Source organism: Conger conger, chromosome 18 (genome assembly GCF_963514075.1).
Source record: "Conger conger chromosome 18, fConCon1.1, whole genome shotgun sequence".
NCBI lineage: Eukaryota > Metazoa > Chordata > Actinopteri > Anguilliformes > Congridae > Conger > Conger conger.
In genome coordinates, this window is record NC_083777.1 from 28355564 (window position 1) to 28378181 (window position 22618).

The window sequence follows — 22618 nt, forward strand, 5'->3', positions numbered from 1 at the left end:
TACCTGTGAACGAGTACTTATTTTTATGAGTGAATGATTACTAAAACTATGTTGGTGTGAGTCTGTAAAACTTTTATGAGTGGCTAAACGGGCCCCAGTGGGTGAGTTTGAGTGATTGGCTTGGTCAGTAAGAGGGTGAGTCTGTGGCTGAATCAGCAATATTGTAATTGAGCTAATGCAGCTGTCAATGGAGTGAGTGAGTGAGTGAGTGAGTGTGCGGGCAGGGTGAGTGAGTCAGGGACTGAGTGGATGAGTTGGGGTGATTCGGGGTGAACTGTCCCGCCTACATGTCAGTAGTCTTTCTATCTGCACAGCCCAGGAAACACCTGTGGGGAGCTGGTCTGCCCACAGCTGCCGTCAGTATACAGACAGCACTACGGAGCTGTTCTCTGGTGTGCAGGTGAAAGCACACACACGCACACACACACACACACACGCACACACACCATGTGCTGATAACACAGAACGGTATGTCTATCCCGACAGTTGGGCAAATGCCAATATTCTGTCTTGGAGGCGATAGAATATTGTAAACTGAATCAAACTAAGCCGGGGCCTGTTCCACAAAGCTGGATTACTGAGGATTACCGGATAACCGCAAAACCTGGGCCCTGCCCAAATCTGGAACATGGACTGATGTAAAAACAGGCTTTTCGGGTTTTGCTTCGTGGTGTTATCTGGCTAACTCAGTGGTTCCCAAGATGTTTTTGGGAACAGGTCCCTGATGTCAGAGACTATCCTGTTGCGTGCGATAACCCTAAAATCCCAATCCTGACCTGATCCCAGCTCCTGACTTGAACTGCTACGTCAAAAAAAATCACAGGAGAGATAGGCGCTTCAAACCCGGGCTAGTCTGTTCTCCTCCTTACTCAGTGCACCTGTGGCAGTGCTAACACGTTAAAGTTGTAAACTTGTAAATTTGTTGTTTGTTATAATCTTTATGACACCACTACGAGAGGGAGGCCCCTTTACCTGGTCCCTGATAGTGTGTATAAGTGTAATTATTCAAGCTTATTACAGTCAGTCTGAATATGCTAACAGGTTACATTTGTGCTGTTAGCATTTTAGCGGGAGGCCTGCCCTGGGATATTCATGTCGAATTAAATGGAATTAAAGCAATGAAAGCAACATTCCCTCAAGGTCTTTTTTCGTGATTGAAACTCATTGGCAAAATGCGAACGCAGAAGTGTTTTGTTTCGTAGGTTTCCGTAACTCTGTTGTAGGAATCCGTCGCACGACGTTTATCGCACGTGCTTTCTCAGAGACGCGAGCCTGGCGGTGGGTCGGAGGGGACGGGGACGGGCTGAAATATCGGGCCCCGGGCGCGCTCCCTAATCCCGCGTTTACGTTATGAGCGAATCGGGCGGGACCGCCACTTTCAGCAGTCAGTCAGACAGAAGGCGCGTGGAAATCCCTGGCACAGACTGCCTCATGCATTAATTCAGCAGGGAACCTGGAGCCCAATATTCACAATATTGATCGGCGGAGGAGGGTTGGGAAGCCTGCCAGATGAATTACCCCCCCCCCCCCCTTCCCCTCCTTAGCTGACGAAGCTGATTGCAGTGGGGTTAATTTGGGCGATGGTGACGGGGGTTTTTATTGACATAATTAGACCCGCAACATTGGGTTTTTTTTATTTATTTTTTTCGAATATTTTTTCTAAACAGTCTGTCGCATGGTGAGTTGATTTTGATTGACGGGGTTAGTGCCGGCAGATCTTCCAGCTGAGGCCTGTCTGTCTGTATGTCTGTCTTATGCTGTCTGTCTGTCTCCCGACAGCATAGTAAACAGACTTGTGTGCTTCTGGCTTCTGAACCAGGACCTTTGCAGTTGCCAAGTTCCTGTAATGACTAATTTTGTGGATTATGTTTAAATTGTGTTTAAAAGCAGTTCGCCTGCAGGGTTACCTGTTGAGCCACAGGTTCACCTGAGGGCTATACTACGCCATAAAGAAACAGTAACTTGCGCTGTTTATTTTTTACCCTGCAGTGGGACATAATCACTTGTGTTTCACATCAATCCATCCCCTTTTTATATAATACTCTCTGTCCACCTATAGCGTAAAATATTATCCTATTAGTTCTCTTAACCCGGGGCGGACTGTCCGGTTGATGAATGGCCGTTCTGTTCGGTTATTCCCGATGGTGCTTTTGTCACCTGCTTATGAATATGAATGCAGCCTCTTAAGAAACTCTGCGGCTGAAACTGTAGCGTAGGAATTCCTCCTGCTCGGGGTCCCCTGACCCTCCTGTCTCTGTGAGCGCTGTCGTCCCCGTGTCTCGGCGCGACCCGCTTAATGCGCGCACGCGATCGATGCAGAGGGGATTCTGGGATTGCGAGGTGGAGCTGTTGTCACATAAACAAGCGGAGCTGCCGGCTCGCTCGGAGAATGCCGTCGGAGGGCCGGGGATCGATCGGCAGGTGGAGGAGTAACTCCTCGTCCAGACAGACGGGCACTGCAGAGCTGGCACCTGCCCCGCCCCGACCAGCCGCCGGCCCAGTGCACGGCCCCCAGAGTGCGCTGTCACACAGACCAGAGAGAGACCACACCAGGACCAAAGAGAGACCAGAGAGAGACCACACCAGGACCAAAGAGAGACCAGAGAGAGACCACACCAGGACCAGAGAGAGACCAGAGAGAGACCAGAGAGAGACCACACCAGGACCAAAGAGAGACCAGAGAGAGACCACACCAGGACCAAAGAGAGACCAGAGAGAGACCACACCAGGACCAGAGAGAGACCAGAGAGAGACCAGAGAGAGACCACACCAGGACCAAAGAGAGACCAGAGAGAGACCACACCAGGACCAAAGAGAGACCAGAGAGAGACCGCACCAGGACCAGAGAGAGACCAGAGAGAGACCGCACCAGGACCAGAGAGAAACCAGAGAGAGACCGCACCAGGACCAGAGAGAAACCAGAGAGAGACCAGAGAGGGACCGTGCCAGGACCAGAGAGAGACCAGAGAGAGACCGTGCCAGGACCAGAGAGAGACCGCACCGGGACCAGAGAGAGACCACACCGGGACCAGAGAGAGACCACACCAGGACCAGAGAGAGACCAGAGAGAGACCAGAGATAGACCAGAGAGAGACCACACCATGACCAGAGAGAGACCAGAGAGAGACCACACCAGGACCAGAGAGAGACCGCACCAGGACCAGAGAGAGACCGCACCAGGACCAGTGAGAGACCAGAGAGAGACCACACCAGGACCAGAGAGAGACCGCACCAGGACCAGAGAGAGACCGCACCAGGACCAGTGAGAGACCAGACAGAGACCATGCCAGGACCAGAGAGTGACCAGAGAGAGACTGCCCCAGGAGTCATGTTCTCTGTAGGGAGCGGTGTCGTAATCTGTATGTGGGGTGCAGCAGCTGTTTGTGTTGTTCCCTGTGGGGAGCTGCTTTGATCTTAGTGCTGTTTCCTTTTTTGAGTGTTGGTGGGGGGGTGGTGGTTGGTGCTGATGAACCGTGCCACTCCTTGTGGGGAGGGGGCAGTGGAGTCTTAATTTAACACAGTTTTTCTTATGTTTTGTCTTTGTTTTGAGTGTTTCAGCCAGGCTCTGTGTGTTGGGAGGGAGGGAATGAGAGAGGGAGGGAGTGATGGATGGAGAGAGAGAGGGAGGGAGGGATGGGGAGAGAGACAGGGAGGCATGGAGAGAGAGAGGGAGGGAGGGATGGAGAGAGGGAGGGATGGATGAGGGAGAGAGAGGGGGAAGGATGGAGAGAGGGATGGAGGGAGGGTAAGAGGGAGAGAGGGATGGATGAGGGAGGGAGAGGGAGGGAGGGAGGGAGGGAGGGATGGATAAGGGAGGGAGAGAGAGGGAGGGAGGGAGGGAGAGAGAGGGAGGGATGGAGAGAGGGAGGGATGGATGAGGGAGAGAGAGAGAGAGGGAAGGATGGAGAGAGAGGGATGGAGGGAGGGTAAGAGGGAGGGAGGGAGGGTAAGATGGAGGGAGGGAGGGAGGGTAAGATGGAGGGAGGGATGGATGAGGGAGGGAGAGGGAGGGAGGGATGGATGAGGGAGGGAGAGAGAGGGAGGGATGGAGAGAGGGAGTGATGGATGAGGGAGAGAGAGAGAGGGAAGGATGGAGAGAGAGGGATGGAGGGAGGATAAGAGGGAGGGAGGGATGGATGAGGGAGGGAGAGGGAGGGATGGATGGGGGAGGGAGAGAGGGAGGGATGGAGAGAGGGAGAACGCAGAAAGGATTGGCTGCCGTCAGCAGAGGGATCTGCACTGCAGAGAGCGAACGGGAGTGGTGGGAAGAGAGGAAAACACCGCAGAGAGAGGGAGAGACGCTGAGAAAGAGAGGGAGGAGGGAACAGTGGGGAGCTCGTCCTCATATGCTACCACCCTGCTGTAGCACGCTTGTGGAAAAGCAACAGAGCCTTACCTGGGCATGTCCGACAGCACACTGCTCTGCTTGAGAGAATATTTAATCAAGAACAGGGCTCCTAAAATATCCAAAAATTAGGCGGGGTTGCTGTGTGTTATCGGTGCGTTGTACATTGGAACAAATGGACAAATCATTGTGCTTTGCTACAGAATGCAAAACATTTTGTTTGGTTTGAAACAGTGCTAGGTACGCAAGTAAGCAAGTAGGTACACTTCAGTGGTAGGAAAAGGAGAGTATTGCTGACCTGAATAGCCTGTTCTCGACCATTATGTTATGTTATGTTATGTTATGTTATGTTGTATTGGGTTATATTATGATTATGTTATGTTGGGTTGTGTTGTGTTGTACTGTGTTGTGTTGTGTTGTGTTGTGTTCGAAAGTGCAAGTGTTTGATAGCTTATTGTAGTCTCTCCCATAATGGGGTAAATCATCCTGCCAGCACTGATAAGGGAAGTGTGACATAATTCCCTTTCTGGGCACCCAACTCTGGAACCGGAATTAAAAACAGGAAAACTTCAGATAAGCACTGGCAGAATTCATAACAGCAGAGATGGTATAAATATGGATCATGGAACATGGGCAAAGAAAGTATTAGATTGAGTTTTTTTTTTTTTCTTTCCTCTAGAGAAATCACAAACCTGCCTGCTTGTCAGTTAGGTAAACCTCCTCCCCAGTACAAAGGGACAGTAATCTCTCAGGCTTTCTGAAATGAAGACTATGTGACTGGAATAAAGTGCTATTTCCGTTTAGCCCACGTTCTTATCCAGAACAACATGGCGTATATATATGCAGAGCTTATAGTCTGCTGCAGGCAATGCATTTACATGACATTTTCAGAAGAAGTTCAGGTTAGGTATGCACACGGGAATCAAATCTACAAACTTGTAATTGCAAGCCCAGTTTCTGGCTAAACCACCACCAGTAGCCATCACCCTACATACTGAATGGACAGGCAATATAATGATGAAATAATCATCCACAGGCTATATTAAGCTTGTGAATATGTCAAGATGTTTTACTAGGCCCTGTGGACTAGCTTTATTAGTAATTCTATTTATTCATTTTCTCTATATGGTGTTGTATATTCTCTGTTTTCTCTACGGTGTCATTTCCAGTGTAGGCAGTCCGCAGCTGAAGAGCAGAAGACGGTAGCTGTCGGAGAAGTGCCGTTTAGGTTACGGGCGTGACACACACGGACACGGTGATGTGTAGCTCTCTGCGATCCGCAGGTCAAGGACGGTGTCTTGTTGAGTCTCTCACAATGATCCATTAGCCGGCGAAACGGTCCCACTTGACTGGAGTGTCTCTGTGAGTTGACCGCGTTGCCACTCAGCTGAAGCCGTGGGTAAGAAGGTGAATGAGACGATGAGATCTCGTCCGTCGGAGCCGATGCTGTTCGGCAGGGAGCACGGTGCTCTGTACTTCATCAGACGTGTGAGCCGTGCCCTCGGACTTACCCGCGTTAGATAAACACAAGCGGAGGTATTTCAGTGATTTTGATGCTTGTCCATTTGGGCTGCACAATATATCGTATATTTATCTTCAGCGGGATATGTACATGCGAGATAAACACATTGCAAAGGGCGGCTTGAACTGTGATGAATAGTATTTACTTAATTTGATTGGCTGTTCATGTGCAAATTGCTCAAAAAGCTTCCAAATAAGCTTGTTGGAAATAATCTTTTTTTTTTTCTCTTTAATTCCGTAGGCTAGTCATTGTCTGGGGTCTATGTTAGCAGTGTACCTAAAGCCAAAAGGCATTTATTTTGTCATATCGTCAACACAATATTCAGCAACGTTATCGCGTATTGCATATTTTCCTCATATGGTGCAGTCTCTGGAGTGCAGTCAGAAAGCATGTAGGTGACATTTTACTCAGAATATCTCAGTGTCCGGGAGTGTGGAAGGGGCCTGCGCTTTGTGAGGGCGATAGGGATCCTCTGCACTGTCGGGGTCCTATGAGGTGTCCAGGGCTGGTGTACTGCTCCGATTGGCTGAAAGTGCCAATGGTGTACTGCGCCGATTGGCTGAAAGTGCTTCGGTCAGCCTCCCTGGCCTCGCTTGGCGTCTTTCTCTGCATCGGGAGATTAAAGTTGCTGCAGTGTGGAGCGTTTGGCCGGGGCGACGAATTCATGACGGGAGCCCTTTACGGACAAACTGTGCTGCCAGGGTGACCTTGGGGCTCGAGTTCAGATAACCAGCCGCGGAAAAAAACACTGTTCCGTCTTTGTGTGTGAGTCTGGATCTTTCTGTGCGAGTGTGTGCGTGCGTACGTGTTTGTGTGACAGTGTGTGTTTGTGTGTATGCCCGGGGAATTACACATACGTTGATTAATTACCTAAGTGCTATGCTTCGGAATACACCCAATACTTTTCCACAGAATATACCATCAGTTAAAAACTGCTCCACAGTACAGACATCTGTTAATCTGGCTGTTTTCTAACATGAAGTCTGTCTGTGGAAAAAAAAAAAACAGGCTTCGAAGATTGTCAAAGAGTCCTGGAGAACCTGGCACCGTGTGATTGTGTATGTTTATTAATGTGTGTGTTTGTTTGTGTGTGTTTGCCTAGGTGTGATTGTGTATGTTTATTAATGTGTGTGTTTGTTTGTGTGTTTGCCTAGGTGTGATTGTGTATGTTTATTAATGTGTGTGTTTGTTTGTGTGTGTTTGCCTAGGTGTGATTGTGTATGTTTATTAATGTGTGTGTTTGTTTGTGTGTGTTTGCCTAGGTGTGATTGTGTATGTTTATTAATGTGTGTATTTGTTTGTGTGTGTTTGCTTAGGTGTGATTGTGTATGTTTATTAATGTGTGTGTTTGTTTGTGTGTGTTTGCCTAGGTGTGATTGTGTATGTTTATTAATGTGTGTATTTGTTTGTGTGTGTTTGCCTAGGTGTGATTGTGTATGTTTATTAATGTGTGTGTTTGTTTGTGTGTGTTTGCCTAGGTGTGATTGTGTATGTTTATTAATGTGTGTGTTTGTTTGTGTGTGTTTGCCTAGGAGTGATTGTGCAGATGTATGTGTTCTTTCATGTTTGTATGTTATGTTATGTTTATGTATGTGTGAGTGTTTATGTACATGTGTTTGTTTATATGTATGTGTTTGTGTATTTGCAATATGTCGTCTTTTATGTATTTATTGTTGTTGTTGTGTGTGTGTGTGTGTGTGTGAGTGTGTTTATGTTTGTGTGTTCTGTTACTTCAAGCGATTCATACTTTTGTTTCTTTTGCAACCACTGAAACTGAAGCTACCATGACTTCTAAATTGATCCCAATTTTTTATTTTCAAATAATAATAAAAAACTTTTGATAACTATTGTTTTTGGTTATAATTGCTCCATCTGAGTGTTTTGCTATTTATGGGTTTCATGCTTGTTGAAGAATTTATGCACTTGTAAATTGCTTTGGATTAAAAGCATCTGCTAAATGACTCAAATGTAAAATGTAACAGAAATGATTTTCAATTCTTATGGAGAACTTCGTAGGCTGGTGCTAAAAAACTCTTTATGTCAATAAGTTTATTGTGGCGGTGGGGGGGGTTCTCAATAAATCTCTTTTTTTGTTCTTTTAATTCCTATTAAATGTTAAATTGAAGACACAAATTTGGATTTTCAATTAAAAGTATTCGATGGGTCAAAGGTCACACCAACCAGATCTGAATCTGCAGTGGAATGTAGCACCTGGTCCGAGAGACTCCTCACAGATACCGCTCTGTGGATGTACGCAACGTAAACATGACCTGCGAATGCACAATAAGTCAAGGGTAACATAACAGAATGCCATTTGTCAACAGGATTAGAACGTACGGAACTATGCAGCATATTTTAATTAACGTTTTGTGATGAGCTTCTTGTTACTCTTGTCCATTGATTGTGAACGGGATTAGAACATGTTGAACTATATAACTGCATACTTTACATCCCTCTGTGTGGACTTTCTCGTTTACCTGCCAGTTTAAAAGCTCAGCTGTTACCATCTCAGCCTCGATAGGCCAGCGGAGGATGGGCATCCCCCCACAGCCGGGTTCCTCTCAAGATTTCTTCCCATCGTGCAGTTTTTTTCTCGCCACGGTTTCATGGTTTTTCTCCGCACTAGGGAGTTGTTTACCTCATACGCTATTTGGGGGCTTAGGGCTGGTATTTTTCTTCTCTGCTGTTACTCCGCTTCTGTGAAAAGCGCTGTACAAATAAAATTGAGTTGAATTGAATTATGCAGCATTTTTTATTTTTTTTTCTCCTGCCCTGTTGTTGTTTGTTTGCTTGTTATTTGGGAACTTGTGTGCTCAGTGTGTGTCGTTTAATGTTCAGCTAGTTTAGTTGGCATGTTAGGGAGTCCGAAGTAAATGGAATGTATCACGTTTGGTTTCATTTTTCTGAGCCAGTGAAACTTCTGCTTTGTATAAGTTTGCGTATTAACCAAGATCTGTGCGTGTGTGTACGTGTGCGTATATGTGTGTACATGTGTGTATGTGTGTACGTGTGTGTACATGTGTGTATGTGTGTGTACATGTGTGCATGTGTGTGTGCATGTGTGTATGTGTGTACGTGTGTGTACATGTGTGTATGTGTGTGTACATGTGTGTATGTGTGTATGTGTGTACGTGTGTGTACATGTATGTACGTGTGCGTATATGTGTGTACATGTGTGTATGTGTGTATGTGTGTGCGTGTGTGTACGTGTGCGTATATGTGTGTACATGTGTGCATGTGTGTGTGCATGTGAGTTATCCACCCAACCTAAATACTATTCTGCTGAATACAAAGTCAATGATTAAGACTATTCCACTGGTATTCCGTCCTTGTATTGTATTGTAAATGTATTATTTTCCCCCTTGCTGGCTCCGTGTGTTTTCTGAATATTAGCATTGACTTGTTTCTGAAATATTGGTTCCTGTAACATCCCTACTGTTATTTCACAACTGGGACATACCACTATGGCAATATGTTTGATGCTATTTTTGCTATCAAAAAAATTCCTTGTGATCCTTTTTCTTTAGGTGATGGTTAGATTCTTCTTCATCCATCATAACAAACATTTTTATAATGCAAGTTTTGATGCAGATGGAAAGGGAATCATTTTTCACTCACAACCAGGGTGAAATGAATGAATAAAAATGTTTTTTTTAATAAATATATTATGAAAAATGCATTTCAGTAGAAAAGGACTAAATACATAGAAATATAGCTTTATGTCAAAAATTTGGAATTTTAAATGAATTTTTAAATATAATTTTGTGTGATGAATGAAAATGTTTTCCATAACATTGATGATGAAAAAATTGCAAAAAAAAAAAAAATGCTGTGGAAAATGGCCAAAAACATAAGACTATAATTTTAAGAAATTAAAGTGCCCTTTTAATATAATTTAATAGATGATCATGTTTATTTAGCAACCATGGCAAAATAAATGACTGAAAATATTTCTAAAGACATTCATGATGAAAAATGTCTTGCAGTGGAAAATGGCAAAAAAAGCAAAAAAAGAATAAGACTATAGGCCCTTTTCTAATATAATTTGATAGGAAATCATGTTTATATAGCAATCAGTTGTCTATCTATTTCTATTTCAAAAAGAAAAATTGAAATGTTTTAAATTGCATCAGTATTAATTTATTTCAACATGGGTGTATTATAAACATGATTTACTATCTAATTCAGTCAGAAAATTAAGAGAAAAAATATTTGCACCATTTTTCAAGTTTTAGACATAAGTCATATAGTCTTATGTATTTTTTCACTTTCCACTGAAAAACATTTTTTATCGGAATTTTTTTTTAATTCATTGGTTTTCATTCATTTCAATGTGGGTGTATTATAAACATGATTTACTATCAATTTCAGTCAGGAACTTAAGAAAAAAGTTTTTTGACCATTTTTCATGTTTTAGACATAAGACTATAGTCTTATGTATTTTTTCACTTTCCAATGAAAAACATTTTTCATAATAAATGTTTTAAATTGCATCAGTATTAATTTATTTCAACATGGGTGTATTATTAACACGATTTACTATCTATTTCAGTCAGAAAATTAAGATAAAAAATATTTGCACCATTTTTCAAGTTTTAGACATAAGACTATAGTCTTATGTATTTTTTCACTTTCCACTGAAAAACATTTTTCATCATAAATGTTTTAAAATGCATCAGTTTTCATTTCTATCAACATAGTTGTATTATGAACACGATTTACTGTCTATTTCAGTCAGAAAATTAAGAGAAAAAAATTTGTACCATTTTTCAAGTTTTAGACATAAGACTATAGTCTTATGTATTTTTTCACTTTCCACTGAAAAACATTTTTTATCGGAATTTTTTTTTAATTCATTGGTTTTCATTCATTTCAATGTGGGTGTATTATAAACATGATTTACTATCCATTTCAGTCAGGAACTTAAGAAAAAAGTTTTTTGACCATTTTTCATGTTTTAGACATAAGACTATAGTCTTATGTATTTTTTCACTTTCCAATGAAAAACATTTTTCATAATAAATGTTTTAAATTGCATCAGTATTAATTTATTTCAACATGGGTGTATTATTAACACGATTTACTATCTATTTCAGTCAGAAAATTAAGATAAAAAATATTTGCACCATTTTTCAAGTTTTAGACATAAGACTATAGTCTTATGTATTTTTTCACTTTCCACTGAAAAACATTTTTCATCATAAATGTTTTAAAATGCATCAGTTTTCATTTCTATCAACATAGTTGTATTATGAACACGATTTACTGTCTATTTCAGTCAGAAAATTAAGAGAAAAAAATTTGTACCATTTTTCAAGTTTTAGACATAAGACTATAGTCTTATGTATTTTTTCACTTTCCACTGAAAAACATTTTTTATCGGAATTTTTTTTTAATTCATTGGTTTTCATTCATTTCAATGTGGGTGTATTATAAACATGATTTACTATCAATTTCAGTCAGGAACTTAAGAAAAAAGTTTTTTGACCATTTTTCATGTTTTAGACATAAGACTATAGTCTTATGTATTTTTTCACTTTCCAATGAAAAACATTTTTCATCATAAATGTTTTAAAATGCATCAGTTTTCATTCATATCAACATGGTTGTATTATGAACACGATGTACTGTCTATTTCAGTCAGAAAATTAAGAGAAAAAAATTAGCACCATTTTTCAAGTTTTAGACATAAGACTATAGTCTTATGTATTTTTTCACTTTCCACTGAAAAACATTTTTCATCATAAATGTTTTAAAATGCATCAGTTTTCATTTCTATCAACATAGTTGTATTATGAACACGATTTACTGTCTATTTCAGTCAGAAAATTAAGAGAAAAAAATTTGTACCATTTTTCAAGTTTTAGACATAAGACTATAGTCTTATGTATTTTTTCACTTTCCACTGAAAAACATTTTTTATCGGAATTTTTTTTTAATTCATTGGTTTTCATTCATTTCAATGTGGGTGTATTATAAACATGATTTACTATCAATTTCAGTCAGGAACTTAAGAAAAAAGTTTTTTGACCATTTTTCATGTTTTAGACATAAGACTATAGTCTTATGTATTTTTTCACTTTCCAATGAAAAACATTTTTCATAATAAATGTTTTAAATTGCATCAGTATTAATTTATTTCAACATGGGTGTATTATTAACACGATTTACTATCTATTTCAGTCAGAAAATTAAGATAAAAAATATTTGCACCATTTTTCAAGTTTTAGACATAAGACTATAGTCTTATGTATTTTTTCACTTTCCACTGAAAAACATTTTTCATCATAAATGTTTTAAAATGCATCAGTTTTCATTTCTATCAACATAGTTGTATTATGAACACGATTTACTGTCTATTTCAGTCAGAAAATTAAGAGAAAAAAATTTGTACCATTTTTCAAGTTTTAGACATAAGACTATAGTCTTATGTATTTTTTCACTTTCCACTGAAAAACATTTTTTATCGGAATTTTTTTTTAATTCATTGGTTTTCATTCATTTCAATGTGGGTGTATTATAAACATGATTTACTATCAATTTCAGTCAGGAACTTAAGAAAAAAGTTTTTTGACCATTTTTCATGTTTTAGACATAAGACTATAGTCTTATGTATTTTTTCACTTTCCAATGAAAAACATTTTTCATCATAAATGTTTTAAAATGCATCAGTTTTCATTCATATCAACATGGTTGTATTATGAACACGATGTACTGTCTATTTCAGTCAGAAAATTAAGAGAAAAAAATTAGCACCATTTTTCAAGTTTTAGACATAAGACTATAGTCTTATGTATTTTTTCACTTTCCACTGAAAAACATTTTTCATCATAAATGTTTTAAAATGCATCAGTTTTCATTTCTATCAACATAGTTGTATTATGAACACGATTTACTGTCTATTTCAGTCAGAAAATTAAGAGAAAAAAATTTGTACCATTTTTCAAGTTTTAGACATAAGACTATAGTCTTATGTATTTTTTCACTTTCCACTGAAAAACATTTTTTATCGGAATTTTTTTTTAATTCATTGGTTTTCATTCATTTCAATGTGGGTGTATTATAAACATGATTTACTATCAATTTCAGTCAGGAACTTAAGAAAAAAGTTTTTTGACCATTTTTCATGTTTTAGACATAAGACTATAGTCTTATGTATTTTTTCACTTTCCAATGAAAAACATTTTTCATCATAAATGTTTTAAAATGCATCAGTTTTCATTCATATCAACATGGTTGTATTATGAACACGATGTACTGTCTATTTCAGTCAGAAAATTAAGAGAAAAAAATTAGCACCATTTTTCAAGTTTTAGACATAAGACTATAGTCTTATGTATTTTTTCACTTTCCACTGAAAAACATTTTTCATCATAAATGTTTTAAAATGCATCAGTTTTCATTTCTATCAACATAGTTGTATTATGAACACGATTTACTGTCTATTTCAGTCAGAAAATTAAGAGAAAAAAATTTGTACCATTTTTCAAGTTTTAGACATAAGACTATAGTCTTATGTATTTTTTCACTTTCCACTGAAAAACATTTTTTATCGGAATTTTTTTTTAATTCATTGGTTTTCATTCATTTCAATGTGGGTGTATTATAAACATGATTTACTATCAATTTCAGTCAGGAACTTAAGAAAAAAGTTTTTTGACCATTTTTCACGTTTTAGACATAAGACTATAGTCTTATGTATTTTTTCACTTTCCACTGAAAAACATTTTTCATCATAAATGTTTTAAAATGCATCAGTTTTCATTTATTTCAACATAGTAGATCGTGTTTATAATACACCTATCTATTTCTGTCAGAAAATTAAGAAAAAAGTTTTAGACCTCAAGTTTTGGTCTCATGTCCTAAATGTGGAAAAGTTTTTTTTTTAATGTAATGCCCTCATCTAATATAATTTCATAGGAAATCATGTTTATATAGCAACCATGGTGAAATAAATAAATTAAAATGTTTTTGAAGACATTAATGATTAAAAACCAAATTTCTGTGGAATTTTCATAAAATATAAAATATGTCAAAAACATAAAATATTATTGGAATAATTAGAATATAGTCTCATGTCCAAAATGTGGAAAAAGTGCAAAAAAAAAGCCCTTTTCTAATATAATTTGATAGGAAATCATGTTTGTGTAGCAATCATGGTGAAATTAATGAATTACATTTTTTTTGAAGACATGTATGATGAACAATATTTTTCTGTGAAAATGGCCAAAGAAAACTCAATTGTAATTCTTTTATTTAATTTCATTGGAAATTGTTTTCCTATTGATACCATATTGAAATAAATTAGTGAAAATGTTTTTGAAGACATTCATGATGAAAATTATTGAAATGGCCAAAAACATATGACTATAGTCTTATGTCCAAAATTGCAAACAAAAATGTATAATGCAATTTCTGATACAGATGGAAAGGGAATCATTCTTCACTCACAGCCATGGTAAAATAAATGAATACACACGTGTTTGAAGACATTTATTATGAATAATGTATTTCAGTGGAAAATGGTAAAATACATAAGAATTTAGTCTTATTTCCCAAAATCTTCAACAATTTATAACACTTTTTTTTCTCTTCATTCTGATGAATAGGGAATCATGTTCTGGTCACTTCCATGGTGAAATAAATAAAAAATAGTTTTCTTAAGAAATATATAATGAAAAATGCATTTCAGTGCAAAATGTCCAAAAATGTTTAAAAAAAATGTATAATGCAATTTCAGATACAGCTGGAAAAGGAATCATTTTTCACGTGTGTTGAAGAAATGTATTCTGACAAAAGCATTTCATTGTAAAATGTGACAATACATAAGAATATAATACACTGCAATTTTCTGTTGACTTGATTAGAGAATCATGCTCACATAATGGTGACGGTCTGCATTCAACAGTCAATAAATGAACAAAAATGTTTTTGGAGAAATTAATGATGAAAAATGCATTTTGAAAAATGGCTATCTACCTAATCATCTTATAGTCTTACATATCCAAAAATCGTGAAAATATTTACATTGCAATTGTTGATTCAGTTGGATAAGAAATCAGGTTTCAGTCACAACCATAATGAAATAAATGAATAAATCTTTTTTTCTGTTTTGATGAAAAATGTCTCAGTTGCTGACACAGAATACAAAAGACTTTTCTTACTGTATATGCAAAATCGATTCATGGTTTTTGTACTCTGTTGAAAGGGAATTATCTTTATCAACAACCAGCATAGAACAACTGAATGAAAATGTTTTTAAGGACATTGAAGAAATCTGAAAACATAAGGCTAATGCCTTTAAAAATTGACAAGAAATGTATTGCCATTGCTAAATGGCTGCTTTTTGCACTCAGTTGGAACAGAAATCATGTTAACTCAACAACCAGGGTGGAATGAATGAAAGAAAATGTCAATGAATACATTAACAATGAAAGATCGAAAATATACATGCTGACACAATTACAGTATGACCAAAAAGTGAAAAATGCCAAAAGGTTTTACATGCCCAAATTTGCATGTCAGTGTATGTGTGTGTGTGTGTGTGTGTGCGCGCGCATGCATGTGTGTGTGTGTATGTGTGTGTGAAGGACATGTTGTGGAGACAGAAACACTGGGGGTTTTCAAGGCCACACTTGATACAGTGCTAGATACCATTTATTTTTTCGGCAAACTCAGCAGTAGGTACACTTCAGTGGTAGGAAAATCCATGTTCTCACCATTATGTTACATTACATTACAGGCATCTAGCAGAGGCTCTTATCCAGAGCGACATACAATGAAGTGCAGATCGAACACAGGGACAAGTGTGATGAGGACCCTAGAGGACAGTACGGTTCCGAGTCCTAGCGTGACCATATAGATACAGTTGGAACCCTTGCAGAATACATCGACTTACAAACTAGCATACCACGGTTGGCAGATAGAATACCCCGAGTCCACCAATGCTACACAATATCTAAAACATTGTTTGGTGACACGGATGGTGCAGTGGGTAGCACTGCCGCCTCACAGCAAGGAGGTCCTGGGTTCGAATCCCGGTCAGCCGGGGCCTCTCTGTGTGGAGTTTGCACGTTCTCCCCGTGTTTGCGTGGGTTTCCTCCAGGTACTCCGGTTTCCTATCACAGTCCAAAGGCATGCAGGTCAGGAGAGTCTAAATTGCCCGTGGGTATGAGTGTGTGAGTGAATGGTATGTGCCCCCTGTGATGGACTGGCGACCTGTCCAGGGTGTATTCCTGCCTTTCGCCCAATGTATGCTGGGATAGGCCCCAGCCCCCTGCGACCCTGTTCAGGATAAGCGGGTTCAGAGATCGGATGGATGTTATTGCTATATCTACGCGTGAGTGTAGATATAGCACTTCCGGGTTTGCTCAGAATTGGAAACGTCCGCTTCCGGCTCTTTTCTTTTCTTTGAAAAAGGCAGGTATTTGTGTTGTTCTAGGTCAGGGTTGTCAAACTGGATTCCCAGGGGGCCGCAGTGTCTGCGTGTGTGTGTGTGTGAAATTCTCCCCCGTGTGTGTGGTTTCAGGGGAGGACCGTCTGCGGGAGAGCGTGCTGGGGACGGTGGACGGCGCGGCAGCGGGCGGGGCGGGGGCGGAGTCGGGGGCGGGGAAGCGCCGGCTCCGCTGCGGCCTGCGGATCACGGGCCTGCAGGTGCGCAAGGCGCTGTGGGGCGTGGCCATGGTCGCCTGCGTCTGCTCGTCCTGGGCCGGCTCCACCCAGCTCGCCAAGCTCGCCTTCAAGAGGTTCGACGCCCCGTTCGCCCTCACCTGGTTCGCCACCACGTGGAACTGCCTCTTCTTTCCCCTGTACTACGTCGGACACCTGTGCAAGAGCCCGGAGAGACAGTCGCCCAGGCAGAGGTTCAGGTGAGAGCGGAGTTCGTCCTGGCGTTAGTCGTCGTGCCGCTGTGCGTCTCTCTCTGCCCTTGTCATGACCTCTGTCGTAAGCTTTTGTATTTACATGTTGTGCCTCTTTGCTGGAGGCATGACTATCTTTGATTTACTTCCGGGTTTGTTCAGAATTGGAAACGTCCGCTTCCGGCTCTTTTCTTTGAAAAAGGCAGGTATTTGTGTTGTTCTAGGTCAGGGGTGTCAAACTGGATTCCCAGGGGGCCGCAGTGTCTGCAGGTTTTTGGGGTTTCCTTCCAATCAGCTGTCAATGAGGGCCTTGAGATCAAGGTGTGTGGATTCTTTAGCCAATCAATGACGTGAATGAGCCACAGGTGACAAAAATATCCCAAAAACCACTGAGGGACACTGCGGCCCTCCAGGACTGGAGTTTGACACCTGTGTTCTAGGTAGACTGGCTCTGTGAACCTGCGTGTGTGACTGGAGAATTTTTTATTATTTACGTGCATGACCGTATTTCTATTCGACTTCCGACTCTTCCCTAGCCCTTTGGATTTGTTTACCGATTGGATTTTGCGTATGATCACTGCCTTGTCCTACTCGACTCTGACTCAACTCTGATCTCCGTTAGGGGTTGGCCGCACGCCGCTTCAAGCCCGGTAATCCTCCGAACGCGCGCCAAAGCTTTATTTAGATCTGGACAGGCAGACAGGCCCGTCCCACTCGTCAAGCCTGCAGCGTTCGTTCCTACTCCCCCGTTCTACAGCCCACCTCTCAATCCTTCACACTGTCTCGGGCTGACCCTAGAGCGGGTCTTCACAGCCCTGCGGCAGGGAGAGGATCGGGGGCCCTCCTGCGAAGCGCATTAGGGCTGTCTGACGTAACATACCCACGGGCTCCACGCCCTCCTGCTGCTTCCCACAGCGGAGTCCTCCCAGGAGGGAGAGGATTTATCGCAGAGACGCCCGTCTGGCTGCTGAAACGTCCCGTTCCTCACACCTCCACTGCGTGGGTAGCGGCCAAGGCCAATTTATCCAACTCAATAATCCTGCTTTGTGATATGCCCTTTTGGTCAGACCCAGGTGGGTGCTACACATTGGCGGTGGTTAAAGTGAGTTTTCCCCCTCATCACTGTAAGCGCTTTGAGTCTACAAAAGCGCTTTGTAGTATAAATGTAATGATCTATCTATTCATCCATCAACCCATCTATCCAGCTAACTCCGTAATCCTGGTTTGTGACATACAGTACCACCCCCCCAGAGAAATCCCATACCCTGCTATCCTGGGGAGTTTGGGGGGTGAGAGTGGAAGGAAGTGGGGTCACAGGCCTGCAGACTTGAGCCAAAACAGGAGCCCTAGCACTTTACCGATTTAAGGGGTCAGAGCGGCTTGTGCGAGCTGGACTTGGGACTGGCATCCGTCCGGATTACCCATGGTGCACCGCTGCATGCTGCGGCCATTTTGCTCATCGATCCAGGAACGGGGCCAGGCTCGGTAATGACATAGAAGAGAGGGGAGAAGCGTTGACCTCATATTCATTGAATTATTGGTGTGTAGCCGCTTGTACTGTACGGGTATTTTAACAGCAGTTCGGCTTGTTGGACTTCGCCCAGAACAATATTTGGACATTCGAGAGTGCTTGCTCTGCACTTCAGCTAATGAAGGCTTAATTCTCCTTCGCTGCGCAATTGCTAACATGTCACTGTGTACAACTCATAATGCTCAGTTTGCCATTGCCGTTGTAGCAGGCCTTCATGTGGTATAGGCCTTGTGTGCGTGTTAATGTGCGAGAATTATACGAAATGCAGTTCGTATGTTAACACGATTACTATCTGTGTTTGTGTTACACTATGGAATGCCCTACCCAAGGACATTAGAGGGATTTTAAGGGGATTCTAAAAAGCATACTCAAAACCTACCTATGTACTTTATTTAAAACCAATCTTTTTGTTGTTTTATTATTGTTTTATTACATTTAAACAATGTTTTTCCTAGTTTTATTTGTTTTCATGTATTTGTATTTTTTCATGCCATTTTATTATTTTATATCGTTTTATTTATTTTATTTGATTCACTGTACTATGTACTATACAAATAATAAATATTAGCTCATGTATATGAGTTCAAGGCATATTATAAAAGTATTGTACATGCTGTATGCTGCATTTGAGCTGTACATTAAGCGGTATGTGGTGTGTGTGATGTGTGTGTGTGTGTGTGTGTGTGTGTACGGTGTGCGTACGGTGTGTGTGCTGTGCGTCCCGCTGAAGGGAGTGCTGCAGGTTCTTCGGAGACGACGGTCTGACGACGAAGGTGTTCTTCACCAAGGTGGCGCCGTTCGGCCTCCTGTGGACGCTGACCAACTACCTGTACCTGCAGGCCCTGCGCAAGATCAACAGCACCGACGTGTCCGTCCTCTTCTGCTGCAACAAGGCCTTCGTCTTCCTGCTGTCCTGGATCGTGCTCCGAGACCGCTTCATGGGCGTCAGGGTGAGCAGGGCGGAGGGAATAGCTAGCAAGCCAATCTGACATTTGTGTGCATTCGTATCACTTGAATTGAGTGGGAATTGAGTGGGAATTCAGAGGGAATTGAGTGGGAATTGAGTGGGAATTGAATGGGAATTGAATGGGAATTGAGTGGGAATTGAATGGGAATTGTGTAGAAATTGTGTGGGAATTGAGTGGGAATTCAGAGGGAATTTAGTGGGAATTTAGTGGGAATTGCGTGGGAATTGCGTGGGAATTGCGTGGGAATTGAGTGGGAATTCAGAGGGAATTGCGTGGGAATTGTGTAGAAATTGCATGGGAATTGCGTGGTGTACGAAGGCATCAAAGAGTTGCCAGTTTTTACTCGGCTCTTTTTTTTCTGCTGAACCTACAACATTTAACATAAAGGTCACAATGGTGAGATGACAGCTCATCTGACTGTAGCAGGTGATGTGTTTTTGTGGCCAGGGAGGGTCTATGGGTTCTGAAAGTCAGGCCCTCAGAATGAGGAGGGGGGGGGGGGGAGACTGCCCCTAATCACTGAGCCTGTTTAATTACAGAGCCATGCTGATGCCTCTGTGCTCCAGAGGGTCTCCTGCTTTCGATGAATAGCTTTCTTAGAGCTGGGGGGGCTTCCCGCTATGGTGGTCAGAAACCATGAGAAACTCCATTAGCTGGATTAATGGTTTCGGCCACAGACTAATGAACATGGTTTCATTAGAAAGGAGTGTCATTAGAACGGTGCAGGCACACTGGATACGGAGCGGGAGAAGCCCTAGGTCACTTTCGATGCTTTAACACATATAGGGTAAGTGTACTGTGAAATTGTTATGCAGACGTATGTTATTTTTCTCGTAATTTTTTCTACTCCTTGCTCCACCTATCAGGAGAGGCTAGGAAAAGAGGCAAGACAACGTAATGAAGACAGGGAAAATCGAGAAAACGTGAATTAGGCAAATGGAAGTTGGAAGTCACGTCGGTTACAGACATGGCAGATGGGGAGAGGTGGAGTCCCAGATCGATCGCTTTCTGAAAAAATACTCAATGGAAAGATCGGGACTGTTTCTAGCTCCTAGAAGGAATGTTTCATGGTTTGGAATGTCCTTAAAGATGGCGGGCAAGTTAAAAGGAAAGCGAGGAGAAAATAAGCGATAGAGCCCTCTGAATAAGATCTACCTCTGTGCAGGAGAAGGCAGTTTATCTATGCAAGATGCCTCTTTAGTGAAGCATGTGGAAGGCCCCTTTAGAACCGCAGGAAATTCTTGTACCAACGAGGTACTCAGAGCAGTACCTCTGCTTCAGCATTATTTAAGCCGTCTGTTAACCCAGTTCCCCACAGCAGTCGAGATAGTTCCCCAATAAAGCCTTTAATGTTTTATTCAGACTGAATTTCCTGTAATGGCTGTCGGGTGGTTCGGGCAGAGATGCATCGCTCCTGTTTGAGGGCAGGTGCGTTTCTGGGGCTTGTTATTGATTTTTGGTAATGCACTACTAGGCAGTAAGGGAATCTTATTAGATACAGCGGAGAGAGAGAGTTCTGCATCGGGCACATTACACGCAGTGCTGCAACTGTGTGTGGGGGAGTGGAGGGTAGGGGGGGGGTTTAATGTTTGTTGAGCTTTTAATAAGGTCAAAGCAGGGTCGAACGCTGCATCTTTGCAGTGCTTTAGAGCAAGGGGTCTCTGTTGTGTGGCCACAAGGGGCAGTGGAGTATCCTAGCGGTATGAGCGTTCAACTGGCAACTACGGAGTCGCTGGTTTGAGCTCCACAGTCCTCATATGCTGACCTGCATCTCTGGAGGGATGACGTCGGGTCCCTCAATGATAAAAGAACCATGCTGTCGGGCCCTTGAGCGAGGCCCTTAACCCAAAAACTGCTCCAGGGGGTTTACCCCTGTTCTGTCTCTCGCTCTCGCCCCACGTACAGCCGTTCCCTCTGCAGTTTCTCCCAGGGCGTCCTCAATGGCTCTCCCCTGGTTCAATAAAGGATTAAAAAACGGTAGCGGTTAAGTCATCTGGGGCCATCAGTACTGCCGGAGTTGGGCAGAGAGGAGAGGGAAGTGGAGGAGAGGAGAGGAGATAAGAAGAAGGGAAGAGAGGAAAGGGGGGAGGAGATCTCAGGTGAAAGGAGAGGGCCGGGGAGGAAGGGGCAGAAGGTGATAGAGTTGGGGGGGAGAGGAGAGGAGAGAAGAGGAAGGGGCAGAAGGTGATAGAGTTGGGGGGAGAGGAGAGTAGAGGAGAGGAGAGAAGAGGAAGGGGCAGAAGGTGATAGAGTTGGGGGGAGAGGAGAGTGGAGGCAGAAGTATTAAATGTTTTGTTGATATGTGTGATATTCAGAGCTGACATCTCCTCTGCTCCACTCTGTCTCACACTGCCCTGTGGTTATTGCTCAGAGGACTACCTCCCTCTCTTCCTTTCTCTCCCCTTTTGCTTTTTCTCCTCTCCCTCTTTTCATTCATCACTGCATGGGGAACTGAGATGTAGATATAGAGGGGAAGCTGCCGAAGAAAACAGCTCAAGCTAGGATTTGAAACAGCTGGTAGCTGATTGCCCAGTTCAGACCAGCTCCCAGCTCAACATGGTTTAGTTGGTTGATCAGTTCAGACCAGCTCCCAGCTCAACATGGTTTAGTTGGTTGATCAGTTCAGACCAGCTCCCAGCTCAACATGGTTTAGTTGGTTGATCAGTTCAGACCAGCTCAAGCTAGGTTTTGAAACAGATTTTAGCTGGTACAAACATCACATATGCATCGATTTTTCACTGAAGCAGTTGCCTGCCCTTAACGGAGCTTCTGCAGATATGATATGTGTTCAATCCTGACGCTCCAGAGTTTTCCCAACAGTGTTTTGATGCCTGTCATAACCTGCGTCATTGTTGGCAATTATAGTATCCTGTTTCTTCACTTTGTGGTAGAACCGATGACTGACTGCGATATGTTGAGACAGAAAATCGCTCGGTAGCAACAGCCTCAAGGTCACCATCTTGTGGTGGCGCAGTGCCGGTGCGGGTGTGGGGGGAAGATCAGAATACGGTCCCTCCCTTCTGACCTTGAGGTGCCGTTTTGACACGGGACAGCATGAAACAGAATACCTGGGGATCATCGATCAGCCCGGGGAGCGCCAGGCCTCTCGAAAAACGAGCGCTGTGGAGCCACGATTACCCAGAGTTCCTCCGGTGGGGAATGCACAAAGGGCCAATTCGTCTTCCTGACACCTCAGTAAAGCACTGTTAATCCACTCAGGCGCTGCTTCTGTCTTCCTGTCAATCATCTGGACGTGTGCGCATCCCTGCCGAATCCCCTCCCCCTTTCCTCAGACCCATGCCTCATGTAGGGCACCCGTGGCCCCTGGCTGACGGGTGATTTTGTGGTGGGCCGAGCCCAGGCCCCGAGCTTAAAGAGGAAACGTGAGAAAGG

At 42.2% G+C, this 22618-nt stretch overlaps 1 protein-coding gene across 1 annotated transcript in view; it reads left to right on the top strand.

The window, feature by feature from the left end:
- slc35f3b (solute carrier family 35 member F3b) overlaps nt 1-22618 on the top strand; it is a 67173-nt gene that overhangs the window by 39522 nt on the left and 5033 nt on the right. The window contains exons 3-4 of the mRNA XM_061227468.1: nt 16396-16735; nt 18988-19207. Coding sequence (XP_061083452.1) covers nt 16396-16735; nt 18988-19207 — 560 coding nt within the window. The remainder of the gene's footprint in view (nt 1-16395; nt 16736-18987; nt 19208-22618) is intronic.